General features: G+C 36.3%; 1 protein-coding gene across 5 annotated transcripts in view; it reads right to left on the bottom strand.

Moving 5' to 3' along the window:
• The window catches only part of FAM13A (family with sequence similarity 13 member A), a 331,522-nt gene that overhangs the window by 109,592 nt on the left and 207,234 nt on the right, over window positions 1-14,696 (bottom strand). For all 5 annotated transcript variants that reach the window (XM_027544081.1, XM_027544078.1, XM_027544079.1 and 2 more), the window contains one exon: window positions 13,857-14,020. In XM_027544081.1, the coding sequence (XP_027399882.1) occupies window positions 13,857-14,020 (164 nt within the window). The remainder of the gene's footprint in view (window positions 1-13,856; window positions 14,021-14,696) is intronic.

Raw genomic sequence — 14,696 nt, 5'->3', positions numbered from 1 at the left:
ATAGGAGTAGGGGATCAAAAGGTACAAACTGTTAGGTATAAAATAAGTTAGGAGGAAATATTATATAGCACAGGGAATATAGCCACTATTTTACAATAACTTTAAATGGAGAATAATCTATAAAGATGTGAATTGCTATATTGTACACTTTAATTGTATAACACTGTAAATCAACTGTACCTCAATAAAAAAAAAAATTAAAAATCACAGTAGTGGTGCCCTAAAGTGTCAACATCCCTACAGCATTTTAAAGGATCTGACTTTAAAATTTTATTTGAAATTCAACACTTCAGAGAACTGACCCATTGCATTAAATAACTGCATAAATATCTTCTTTTTCTAGTGCTATTCATGTGTAGAGCATTATTAGAATTCATAAATGAATCCAAAAACTTTTTCCTCATTGAATTTTAGTACGGAGATATAGAGTTAGATAACAAAATTTCAAATAAATTAGGACCTATAAATAAATACATAAAGTTAATAAAAGCAACGGTCTCCTCCAAATAGGCAATGCAGTTAATTCATTATTTAAAAAGAAAAAAATGCATTGAAAAATGAGTTCTAATTTCATAATAGGTTTCCAAAATGTTGCTTCAGGAAGACAACTCTAAATTGTAAAATAATCCAATTTGAAAAGTCTGGAAACAACCTAGTAAAATATGTTTGGACAAATATGAGTACCTCTAGAAATATTAGCCTAGACTTCAAGTCACTCTATATGAAACAGATAAATGGGAGAGTGTGGCCAAACCAAATGATAACTGAATGGATACTCTGTCACAAAGAGAAGCTTAAATGAGATAATATTGCCTCTCTCATTTTTGGTAAGTTCACTATACCTGTTCTTTTCCATGTTCCTCACCCCTCCCCATAGTTAAAATTTTTATTAGTTAATTTCTGAATGGGAGCTTCCCAGGTTGGTGCTAGTACCAAAGCATCTGCCTGCCAGTGCAGGAGATGCCAGAGACACAGGTTCAATCCTGTTCAGTTCCTTGGGTTGGGAAAACCCACTGGAGTAGGAAATGGCAACCTGCTCCAGAATTCTCGCCTGTAAAATCCCATGGACAGAGGAGCCTGGCAGGCTATAGTCTAGGGGGCTGCAAAGAGTCAGACACAACTGACTGCCTGAACACACACACACACACACACAGCCTCTGGATGACAGCTTTCATAGTAGGTTATGGATTTTGGTCTTTCCCACAATAAATACAGATTATACAGAACTGATCTTCCCAAAACACTACTGTAATATCAAAAAGCTTTAATTGCTTTTCATAGCTTAACAAAGTAAAACTGAAATTCTATTCACACACACAAACTGTGGAAAATTCTTCAGGAGATGGGACTACCAGACCACTTTACCTGCCTCCTGAGAAATCTGTATGCAGGTCAACAAGCAACAGCTAGAACCAGACATGGAACAATGGACTGGTTCCAAATTGGGAAAGGAGTACGTCAAGGCTATATATTGTCACCCTGTTTATTTAACTTATATGCAGATCACATCATGAGAAATGCTGGACTGGGTAAAGCACAAACTGGAATCTAAATTGCCAGGAGAAATATTAATAACCTCAGATAGGCAGATGACACCATTCTTATGACAGAAAGTAAAGAGGAACTTAAGAGACTCTTGATAAAAGTCAAAGTGAAGTCGCTCAGTCGTGTCCGACTCTTTGCAACCCCATGGACTGTAGCCTACCAGGCTCTTCTATCCATGGAATTTTCCAAGCAAGAGTACTGGAGTGGGTTGCCATTTCCTTCTCCAGGGGATCTTCCCAACCCAGCGATCGAACCTGGGTCTCCACACTGCAGACATACGCTTTACCATCTGAGCTACCAGGGAAGCCCTGAAAGTGAAAGAGGAGAGTGAAAAAGCTGGCTTAAAACTCAACATTCAAAAAACAAAGATCATGGCATCTGGTCCCATCACTTCACAGCAAATAGAGAGGGAAACAGTGGAAAAAGTGAGAGACTTAATTTCTTGGGGCTCCAACATCACTGCAGATGGTGACTGCAGCCATGAAATTAAAAGATGGTTGCTCCTTGGAAGAAAAGCTATGACCAACCTAGACTGCATATTCCAAAGCAGAGACATTACTCTGCTGACAAAGGTCCGTCTAGTCAAAGGTATGGTTTTTCCAGTAGTCATGTATGGATGTGAGAGTTGGACCATAAAGAAGGCTGAGTGCCGAAGAATTGATGCTTTTGAACTGTGGTGTTGGAGAAGACTCTTGAGAGTCCTTTGGACTCCAAGGAAATCAAACCAATCAATCCTAAAGGAAATCAACCCTGAATATTCATTGGAAGGACTGATGCTGAAGCTGAAACTCCAATACTTTGGCCACCTGATGCAAAGAACTGACTCATTGGAAAAGATCCCGATGCTTGAAAAGATTGAAGGCAGGAGGAAAAGGGTATGACAAGGATGAGATAGTTGGATGGCATCACTGCCTCAATGGACATGAGTTTGAGCAAGCTCTGGGAGTTGGTGATGGACAGGGAAGCCTGGCGTTCTGCAGTCCACAGGGTTGCAAAGAGTTGGACACGACTGCGTGAATGAACTGAACTGATTCACACATACAGCAGGGCCCTTCTGCTTCTCCATATCCACATATATTATTACCCTCTCCTTCACATGAATGGCAGGTCCAGGTTGGCTGAACTGCACATGGTCACAGATGTGCTCTGCTGTCCATTTGTTCCTGTTCAGGCATTTCTCTTAGCCTGGAATCCCCCTTCTGAACCCATATCCACTCATCCAGATAAAACTCAGCCTGTTTGGGCTTCTCATCACTGCTCTTTCGAATTCCACCACCCAAGGGATTTTATCCTCTTAAATGAGTGAAGCCATAATTGTTAAGTCCAAAGTCAGTTCAGTTGTAGCTCTATATGATTTCTCTAAAATCTAACAGTTTATATCTAACAATCTATATCTCTCTTGAAACATTTGTCATCCTTTATTTAAAATATAACAGACATTATTTCTTGTTGCAAATTATATAATCTATACTCACAGAGAAAATTTAGAAAATACAGAGAAAAAAGAATATAAAAGTCAAACACAATCCCATTACTTACATAAGCATTATTTAATATGATTCTATGTCCTTTCATTTTTCTCTATTTAGATATAATTTATATAATTACATAAAGATGGGACAATGCAAAGTATTTAATGCCAGCAAACTATGTACATAAAAATGGATGAAATGGTAAATTTTATGTATATTTTACAATAAAAGATAAGGATTATGCAGTATGTACTATTTTATTACATTACATTTAATAACCAGTAAAATATTTCTATAACATTTCTACTCCTCAAAAATATTTTTATGCTTCTTATATTCCTATCCACAATGACAAGTTTAATCATTTGATTCAAGTAGTGATTTCATAGATTTTTCCACTATAAAAGAATGTTTTCTCTTTGTAATGAAAAATTATCTGTGAGATGATGATTTGAGACTGAAAATTTAGATGCCAGATATTTGAGCATATACCTCAAAGGGAGAGCCAACAGAACTTGCTGATGAATCAGTTGAGAAAAATAGAGGAATAACAAATTTTTGGCCTCAGTAACTGGGTGAATTGGAGAAGGAAATGGCAACCTACTTCACTGTTCTTGCCTGGATAATCCCATGGACAGAGGAACCCAGCAGGCTATAGTCCATAGGTTCACAAAGATTTGGATACAACTTACCGGTTAAACAATAATTTTAAAGTCTACCATGCATTTAGTGGGGCTTCCCAGGTGGTGCTAGGGGTAAAGAGCCTGCCTGACAATGCAGGAGACAAAAGAGACACAGGTTTGATCCCTGGCTTGGGAAGATCGCCCAGAAAAAGAAACAGCAACCCAATCCAGTATTCTTGCTTGGAAAATCCCATGGTCAGAGGAGCCTGGTGGGCTATAGTTCATGGGATCGTAAAGACATGGACACAACTGAAGTGACTGATCACAGCTCGGTGAATGGTACAAACTATTAAGATGGGGGAAAACCTGGGTAGAAATGAGATTGTCTTTTTTTAGGCAGAAGTGTAAATGAGGAGTTTTGCTTTATATAGATTGAGTGTAATACGCTCATTCAATATCCAAGAACATTTATCAGGTAGCCAATAGGCAGGGCTGACATCATGGGAATATGAAATATGCAGTTTCCCATGGACAATGCACACAAAGCCCCATATCTGTTTTATGCTCTGCTGCTGCCATCTTAAAATTCTCATTTTTTTAACAGAGGGTTCCACATTTTTGCTTTGCATTGGGGGGTACCCCAAGGTTAAGTAGCTTTTCCTATCAAATGGATATAATACTTTGGAATATAATTATACTGAGAGGTTGGAGCTGGAAGTATAATTTTGGAGGTCATAGGCCTGAACGTGGTATTCAAAACTGTGGACCTGGATGAACATACCCATGATAAGCATAGCTTGAGAAGAGGTCATAGGACTGAGCCTTTCCATGTTCCAACTTTGAGAGGTCTGGAAAAGACAGATTTTGCAAACAGGACTAATAAAGGGTGTCTAATAAGATCAGAGGAAAATCAGGACAGTGTAGTATTGCAGAAGCAAAGTGAAGAAAGTGCTTCAAAACAGTCATTAGTTCGGTCAAATCCTGCTAAGAGAAGAGTAAAATGAAAACAGTAGACTGACCTTTGGATTTGGCAAGATGGAGATTGTTGGTGTTCCTGACAAGCACAATTTCAGTGGTGTGTGGGTTGAAGAAAGAAATGGGAGGAAAGGCTATGGAGACAGCAAGTACATATAATCCTTTACCAGAGCTCTAAAAATGAAGAGGGATATTGTTCCTAGGGAGGATTAAAAAATACTGAGAGCTATTATAAAATGCTTCTATGCTGATGGGAAAACTCTGGAAAGGCGAAATTGATGTCATAGAGAAAGGAAGTGATTATTCTAACTTAGTCCTTGAGTGAGTGAGAGAGAATGGGGTTCAGAGTACCAGCACAGGGTTGACCCCAGAGAGGTGCAAGTTCAGTTCACCCACTGAGAAAGAAGAGAAGGCAGAGTGTAAGGGTACAGCTGTGGATACACTGGTAGATTGGGGAGGCAGGAGATAAGTCTTTCTTAATTGCTGTGTGAAATAGGACAAAATCTTTGGATTGTGCTATAACATTTTATAAATCTAAGCCATGCTTATTTCTCTACTAAAGTGAAATTCATGTTTTCAGAAAACAAATGTGGTGAGAAAAGAGCTACTATGTTTAGCTTTGTTTTTGTTATTCTAACATCAGACTTAGATGCTTGACCAAGAAACCAAAAAGACAATTTAATGGGAAGGGAATAATCTTTTCAACAAATGGTGGTGGGGGCAAATGAATATCCACATGTGAAATAATGAAACCGGACCTGTGCTTCACACCGTATCTAAAAATTAACTCAAAAGGAACGAAATATATAAATATAAAAGCAAAACTATAAAACTCTTGGAATAAATCATAGATGTAAATCTTTGTTTTTGCATTAGGCAACGGTTTCTTGGATAGGACATCAAAATCATAACAAAAGAAAGAAACAGATTAACTGGACAATAAAGACATAAAGACTTTTGTTCTTCAAATGATACTATCAAAAAAGTGAAAACACAACCCACAGAATGAGAAAATATTTGAAAATCATGTATCTGATAAAGGTTAGTATTCAGAACATATAAAGAATTTTTCCAACTCAACAATAAAATGACAAATAACCCAATTTTTAAAAAATGGACAAGGAATTTGAATGGACATTTCTCCAAAGAAGATATACAAATGGCTAATAAACACATGAAAAAGTGCTCAACATCATTAGTCATTAGGGAAACACAAATCAAAACCACAATGAGAGACCGTTCCACACCCATCAGAATGATTACAATAAAAAGACAATTACAGGCGTTGGTAAGGATGTGAAGAAGCTGGAAACATCATACATTGCCAATGGGAATGCAAAATGAAGCAGTCACTTTGAGAAACAGCTTATCAGTTCTTCAAGAAATCAAACAGACTTACCATATGATCCAGAAATTCCATCCCTAGGCATATACTCAAGAGAACAGAAAATATGTCCAGAGAAAGACTTGCACACAAATATTCATACTAGCATTATCTGTAATAGCCCCAAAGTAAAAGCAATCCCAATGTCCATCAACTGATGAATTAAAAATGTGGTGTACACATTAATACAATGGGATATTATTTAAGTCATAAGGAATGACATACTGATATTTCATTCATATGAATGAACCTCTAAAGCATATGATAAGTGAAAGAAGGTAGATCCAGAAGGGCATGTATTCTGTGATTCTACTTATACGAAATGGCAAGAGTTAATGGGAGCTTCCTAGAGGAGATGAAAATTGACCACTGACAAAGTGGAATAAGGACACTCCAGATAAAGAGAACACATCAAGAAAGATACAGATGTGTGGAACCACTGGGATATATGGTTAATGTGGTTGGAATGTAACCTGGGTTTAGTAGAATAAAGAACTGTTAAAGAGTAAGTCAAAAAGATTGGATGAGCCGGGTTTCTAAAGGCCTTGAATGACTTGACATTTATTCAGTGAGAAGTCCTCTTTGCTTTTATAACATATCTATTATGTCACTTTTAAACCTTCTGCATTTCATACCATTGTTAACCACATATAAGTTGCCTCACTTAATGGACTAGGAGACCCCTGAACGTTAGAGACTGTTCCCTAGTTCTCTTTGACTTCTCAGGGCCCAGCACAAAATGTGCAGTACAAAGAATGTGCCCAATAAAAGCTTGTAGACTTAGAATTACTAAAATAATTTCAACGAACACCACAGCAGTCCTGATATACTCTGGTAATTTACATGCTACTGGGAATGATCTGCAAACATCATAATAAATTTCTTTAGCATTATTTACCTTCCCTTTCACCAACCACTCATACTATAAATAGAGTTTAGTTAAAAAAAAAAAATTCAAATTGAAATTTGCATTCTAGTGAAATGCAAAAACTTGAATAGAGCAACTGTATTGAGTGGCAGACTTGGTGAATGGATAAATTGCTGTTTTTAATCATCAAAATAACTAGAGAAGTATTAGAGACTTTGATTTTAAATTATAGGGAAAAAGGTGATTAAAAATACTAGAAATATGTTTAATAGTTATTCAATGTATATGAGAGAGTTTATCTAAGATGACCCTGGAATATTTATTATGGGAGCTAGTGGTGGTAAAGAATAGATTAGGGAACTATCTTTAGAAATAGAGTTAGATATTTTTATCTAATACAGCCTGGGGCCTTGGGGACATTTCAAACCTACTTTCCTATAAATCTTTGTTATGAAGGCCAAGGAGTCTGAACACTTCAAAAAAGAGTAACTCTGTAAGTCAACTGTGTGGTTAGGCTTACCACTATGCTTTTCACAAAGTGGTTTTTAGACTTTCCTTTCCTCATACGGGACTTATCGCAGGAAACCTTGCAGAGTCAGCAGCACATTTATATTTGGTAGTTTTTCAAATTACACTGTACATGATATGCTTATGAATCTTGTAGCTAAGAATCCTAATTTTATTTCAGCCTTACTTGTCAGTTAAAAATTTGCAAACATTTTTTCCAAGTAGCAGAGAGTGAAGCATTCCAGGGAACAGATAAGACGTTCAGGAAGTAACTGGAGTGCCCTTTATGAAGTACAAACACAGGATAATTATGGCTGCTTTCTGGGGCTGGCTGGACTTCAGAAATGAAGAAAGTCATAGCTAACTGCCAGGATTAATAGATAAGCTATCTTGAAGGACAATGGGTACAGCGAATATTATTGAATACTGATTAATTATTAATCATTGGACATCTGAATCTTATGAGATCTACTATTGTAATGTGACTAAAATATGAAGAATCATCTAGCAAACATTACAAGACACAATTTCTGCCACAAGGGTGGAGAGCTGCACACAGAGGTAATGAGCCTCATAAAACAATGAACTTCTCCTACACAAATAAGCAGCACATCACTGATAGAAATGCACCATCAGGGCCAGAGACCCATCCCATGGGAAGACAGCACAGAAAGTTAGTGAGGATGATGAGAGAGTACAGCTGTCTGGAATTCTGTGGCATCTTCAAGCGTGGGCAGTACAGGGTTCCCTTGGGAACGTTTCCCGAAGAACACTTTCCAAGGACCATAGGAAAGAGAACTGACACATAAAATTCTACCATTTTAGAATCAGACCTCAATCTCAGAGACGTTTAAGTCAGTCAAGATAAAGATAGTAGAATTTAAATTCAAATTGAGCACCTATAATAATATTACAAGAATAATGACTATGGCAGGATCGGCTAAGTGTATGACTAGTAGGTACTATCATGAATGCAAAAAAAAAAAAAAAAACAAAACAAAAAACAAAACAAAACCTAGTAAGACTCAGTCCCTCTAATTCAGAAAGTCACAATCAGGTTGAAGAGAGAAGTATAAAGACATGAAAGGTGAAGTAAATCAGGGTAGAAGGTAGGTGGGAAATGACTAGAAAACAATCAGAAGACATATATTAATCTCAGCCTGTCAACTAACTATGTGATCTTCAATAATTCACCTCACTCAATAAATACCTGTTAAATGAACAACCTTTTAAGAATCATGGCTTCTTCATCCAAGGTTACTTTTCAGACCTGAAATATTTTTACAGGGTCACCTGACAAAACTGTAACGCAGACCAAAATATTACATGTATGCTATGTAATTTTTTCTAACATTACCGAGGTATAATTGACAAATACAAATTGTATATCTTTAAGGTATATAAGTGTGATCTGGCCCTGATGGTATACATTGTAAGCTGATTACCACAAACAGGCAAATTAACATATCCATCATCTCACGGCTACAGTTTAGTTTTTCTGGTGAGACCAATTAAGATTGACTCTCTTAGCAAATTTCAAGTATACAACACAGTACTGTTAACTATCATCAAGCAGAGCATTAGATGCCCAGAGCTTACTTATCTTCTAACTGAATATTTTAACCCTTTTTCTGAAGGACAGTTTTGTCAGACTGTCCTGGTTGGCAAATTTTTCTTTCACAAGAAAAATATATCATCCTATTTGCTCCTGGCCTACAAGGGTCATGCCAAAAAATCCACTTACAGCCTTCTGGGGTTGCTTTGTATGTGGTGAGTTGTTTTCTGTCATACTCCTTTCAAGAGTCTCTTTTGGCCCTTGACTTCTGACAATTTGTATAACATGTTCCAAAGTAACCTTGTTCTGGGTTCTTTTAGCTTCATCTGGATATCCATATCCTTTTTAAGATTCAGAAATTTTTCAGCCATTATTTTTAAAATAAGATTTCTTCTTTCTTTCTCTTTCTCCTGTTTGGACTTCTAAGTCGTGTATATTCATTTCTTTAATGGTGTTCTCTAGGTCTTGAATGATTTTGTCACTCTTTTGCATTCTTTTTTTTTTGTTCCTACAACTAAAGCTAAATAACCTATTTTCAAGTTGGCTGATTCTTTATTCTTCACAATTAAGTCTGCACTGTTGAAACTCTATCAAATTTTTGGTTCTGTCATTGTAGTCTTCAGCTCTAGGATTTCTGTTTGACTCCTTTCATGGTGTCTATTTCTCTATTATACTCCTTGATCTATTAAGTACTGTTTTTTAAATTTTCTTTAGTTGTCTATCAATGTTCTCTTGCATCTCAATAAGCTTTTAAAACATAATTTTAAAAAATTCTTTTCAGAAAACTTGTCTATTTCCATTTACTTGGTTTGGTTATTGGGGCTTTACTAGTTTCCTTTTGTGATGTCATGTTTGTCTGATTCTCCATGATTTGTGTAGCCATGTATTGGTATCTGTGCATTTGAAGGAGCAAACACATCTTCTGGTCTTTATAGATTGGTTTTGGCAGGTAAACACATTCTTCTGTTGGGTTCCTGGGCTGAAAGAATTGCCTCTGGGATTTCAGTGAAGCAGAATTAAAGCCAGGCCATTTCAATTATGGTTTCCTCGGGTATATGCCCAGTAGTGGGATTGCTGGATCATATGGCAGTTTTACTCCTAGTTTTTTAAGGAATCTCCACACTGTTCTCCATAGTGGCTGTATCAATTTGCATTCCGACCAACAGTGTTAGAGGGTTCCCTTTTCTCCACAGCCTCTTCAGCATTGATTGTTCGTGGACTTTTTCATGATGGCCCTTCTGACCAGGGTGCAATGATACCTCATGGTAGTTTTGATTTGTATTTCTCTAAAAATGAGCAACATTCAGCATCTTTTCATGTGTTTCATTTCTTGTTAAAACATATCCACTTCTCCTCACTCCAATATTTTTTTGTATTTGTATTTTTCAAAACAATGTTACCGAGGTGTATTTACATATCATAAAATCTACCTTTTCAAGTACACAGTTTAATGATTTTTAGTAATTTTACCAAGTGGTGTAGCTATCACCCTAAAAGAGTTTCAGAACGTTTTCTCTGCCTTAAATAAGGCTCCTCTAATGGCACCCCACTCCAGTGCTCTTGCCTGGAGAATCCCATGGACGGAGGAGCCTAGTAGGCTACAGTCCATGGGATCGCGAAGAGTCAAACACGACTGAGCGACTTCACTTTCACTTTTCACTTTCATGCACTGGAGAAGGAAATGGCAACCCACTCCATTGTTCTTGCCTGGAGAATCCCAGGGACAGAGAAGTCTGGTGGGCTGCCGTCTATGGAGTCACACAGAGTCGGACATGACTGACGCGACTTAGCAGCAGCAGCAGCAGGCATGTATAACTACTCTCCTATACATTCACAGTCCCCTCCTGGCTTCCAGACAATCACAAATCTACCTCTGTTTCTATAAATTTGCCTTTTCTGGCCATCTCATATAAAGGGAATCGTACAACATACATACAGTTTTTTGACTCTACACTTTGACTTTACAGAACAAAACTAGAAATTTTTTTTGGCCTTTAAGAAACATCACACATTCAAGGAAATGCATAACCTTTCAAATAAAACATTATAATAAATATTGTTAAACATATAAAAGACTAAAAATATTAATCCTCTTAAGTTCTAAAATTAAATTCTGAAAATAATATAGTACAGTGTTAGAAACATGAAAAATGATCATTTATCTATGTCACATGTTGAAATAGATAATATTGCTATCCCTGAAATGTTAAATCATTTTAACATCTTAAACTTTACATATACTGTGTATTTTTCCTTTCTCTTTTTAGGATGGATGTGTGACTTTCTCTTCCAAAAGAATTTTTAAACAGCCTGCTTACTAACATACAAGTTAATACTTAGAGTTTAGTTCTTGTGTAAATGACAAAACAAGTACTGTTCTTGATATTTTTAAAAGGAGCAAAATAAGATTACTACCATGTAGGGAGAAGAACTGGAATGTTCCAGACTTGCTTAAGGGATGCACCTGTCCAACAACATCCTCATTTCTGTGTGTGTCTCTGACCTGCCAAATTTAAGCACTGTACTTACAACATGGAGAATGATGACATTTATTCTTTCAGAGTTGGCATGTCAGAATAGAGGTTATGCCTTTCAGACTACTGTGAATTTTGGTAATGCAAGCATCTGGATTACAAAAAAAAAAAAAGAATTTTTGACAATATTTTAGGAATTGCTGCTGTCAGTTTTAGAAGATATAAATGGACTAGCTAAATGTCTTTACTGAATGAAGTGAACCTATCACTAAGCACCTCTGTCTTTGGCTGGGAAGTCAGTATAAAACAGCTCCACTGAGCTCTAACAAAATCAAAAGATAGTTTATTCCTAAGCTTTTCTCATGCCATTCTGAGAGAAAGATTCTATGAACACTAGAAAAGTCATTGTTTTTTTGTAGGATTTGAACTGTTGTGTTCGAGAAGACTCTTGCGAGTCCCCTGGACTGCAAGAAGATCCAACCAGTCCATCCTAAAGGAAATCAGTCGTGAATATTCACTGGAAGGACTGATGCTGAAGATCCAATACTTTGGCCACTTGGTGCGAAGAACTGACTCATCTGAAAAGACCCAGATGCTGGGAAAGATTGAAGGCAGGAGGAGAGGGGTCAACAGAGGATGAGATGGTTGGATGGCATCACCAACTCAACAGATACGAGTTTGAGTAAACTCCGGGAACTGGTGATGGATAGGGAGGCCTGGCATGCTGCAGTCCATGGGGTTGCAAAGAGTCAGACACAACTGAGCATCTGAACTGAACATCCTCAAAGCCAGTTTTAGACTATTACAGAAATACAGAAAAATGTTATTCATATACATAAATAATTTTTCAAGATAGAAGTCAGTCAATTGCAATAAATGATAGTGAACTCCTCTCTGAACTCTCAAAACATCACATTTTAAAGTGTGTTACTTCCTTATGCTTTTATTTTTACTGCCACTATCTGAAGAGTAGAAAAATAATGAACTCTTGCTGATAAAAATTCATACTTCTGTTATATCTCAAGAAGCAAATGTTTAAGATTTGAAACTAAGAAGAAAAATGATCAAAGTCAGCCAACCTGGGAAAAACTACTGAACAAGGTCTAAACTCTAAAAATTTCAAGTTATCAAGAACACACTGTTAGCCAAAAACCAACTCTTAAAGCTCTAGAAATCAAACTTATTGTTGAAAAATCACAGGACACTTCCTCATTCTGGAGGAAGTGGCATTTCAGTGCCAAAGGTTCTTTCTTAGTGTTATCTTTGTTGTTAAAATTGATACTGTAATTTTGTTGAAAATCAAACTGTTATGTATAAATATGTTGCAATGATTTTAGTAAGTGCAAACAGAATGACTTTATTCACTGCTTTGTAAAGTCAATCAAGCTTATCAGATAGGACTGACAAAAATAGATTTTGCTGAATTGCCTTTTTTTTTTTTCTTTAGTAGGAGCAACTAAAAAATAAATCAATACTATGAAAAGCCCTGATGAAATGCTTCTTGACAAATCTTTGGAAAAAAGTTGGAAAATCAAAATGAATACTGTACTTAGAGAATAAGGGCATGCAATATATTTAATACACAATGCCACACCTTGTGGTTAAGACCGAATCAACCAATAAATTGTTAAGGAGAAAAATGGAAACTTCCCTAAGAAAATATTTAGAGAAAGCTGTGTATGTGTACAAAACACACACACACACTATTTCTTCCTGGTTCAAATTTATGAACTAAATAAAAACTTGTTCTAGAAAGCAACTGCAAATGAAAACAGTTCCATAAGTTCATTTTTGAAATAAAAAGTGGCACACTATCTATTCTGTTACTACAAAGACATAGAAAGGATTTAAATTTTATTTTTAATGAAATTTATTGTAATGATTTTTTTAAATTATAGAAATAGGTTGTAAGTTACAAAAAAAAGATGAAAAACTTTTAAAAGGAAAAATTCTATATGTTAGGAGTAAAAAAGATTCAGACCCCATTTTACCTATTTTAAGAAAATTATATGCCTTTTTCCTCAAGTATATCAATGAAGTTTGCTTTTAGGTTTAACATGCAATCTAATGCTTAAAAGGCAATATTAACAATGTGTTAGTGAGAGTTGGTTCTAGTAACAACTGTAAAATCCCCACTGCAGATAATATTGGCCACTGAACATATTATGAAAGGCATCCAAAAAAGAACTCTTCCAACATTTAATGTGAGGCTAGCATAGACTGACTGACTAAATAATCTGTTTTAATCCAGAAAACAAAATATAACAAACCAGGAATGCTTCTGTGATAAGATCAGAACATTTTCAAAAGTTATGGTAAATTTTAAACAGTTTCACTGATCTGTATCCTGATGACCCTGGTGGTAGATATGTGTAAACACACCTACAGATGAGGGCCTTGTACCTTAGCACAGATGGCGATACACGACATGTAAACAAAAGAAACATGCTAACCTGGACAGCAACTTGGTAGCATTAGCATCCTCTGCTGAACTCGTGTCATCCCAGCAGGATTTTCTCCGACTTAGCTGCAGGCTGACCTGAGGAACGCCCTCAGACAGCTCTGGGTGTGGTACCCTGTGGGTCCAAATAGATCCCTCACTACTGGATTTGCGGATCTAAAACACAAAATTAGAAAAAGAGAGAGAAAGGAGTTTTAAAAAACCTTCCAGTTAAGACACTGAAGACAGTTTATTTGAATTCATTAATAATCTATTAATCATACTCCAGAAAAATATCAACTGAGATATAGAAATAAAAATGTGTATAAAAATTCTTTTATAGCAAAGGGTACAGTAAAGGGGTGATACCAATATTTCTGAGGGGAACTTTCAAACCATATATGATCCACACACCTCTCCTGGACTCTCAAACCAATTTTCCCCAGGCCTAATGCCTCCTTAGAAATAACTATTCTATGTAATGAGAGATTATGAGAGTATATAAGACAGCAACCTAGAAGAATAGAATAAATAGCTAGAAAGAAGCAGAAGAAAATAAGTATGAGAACCAGTGAAATAAAGAATTCCAGTGTGGGATAGTTATGCAGAAATATTCACTACCAAGAAGCAAAATACACACCAGATTGCAAGTTTCCATTGTAATCTTTTGTAGGGCAAAGCATGGTGTAATACATTTTGAATTAAGGAAATAAATGCAAAAAATAACATATTTTTACTTTTCTTCTATCTCTGGAATCACGGACAACACAAATGCCAAATGAATACTCAGAGTACAGACCGTTTATACCTGAGGTCTCTCCAACCCCAGAAATACTCTCACATTGTCTTATTT

The sequence above is a fragment of the Bos indicus x Bos taurus genome, chromosome 6, assembly GCF_003369695.1.
Source record: "Bos indicus x Bos taurus breed Angus x Brahman F1 hybrid chromosome 6, Bos_hybrid_MaternalHap_v2.0, whole genome shotgun sequence".
Classification (NCBI taxonomy): Eukaryota; Metazoa; Chordata; class Mammalia; order Artiodactyla; family Bovidae; genus Bos; species Bos indicus x Bos taurus.
This window is presented reverse-complemented; position numbering and strand designations above follow the sequence as displayed.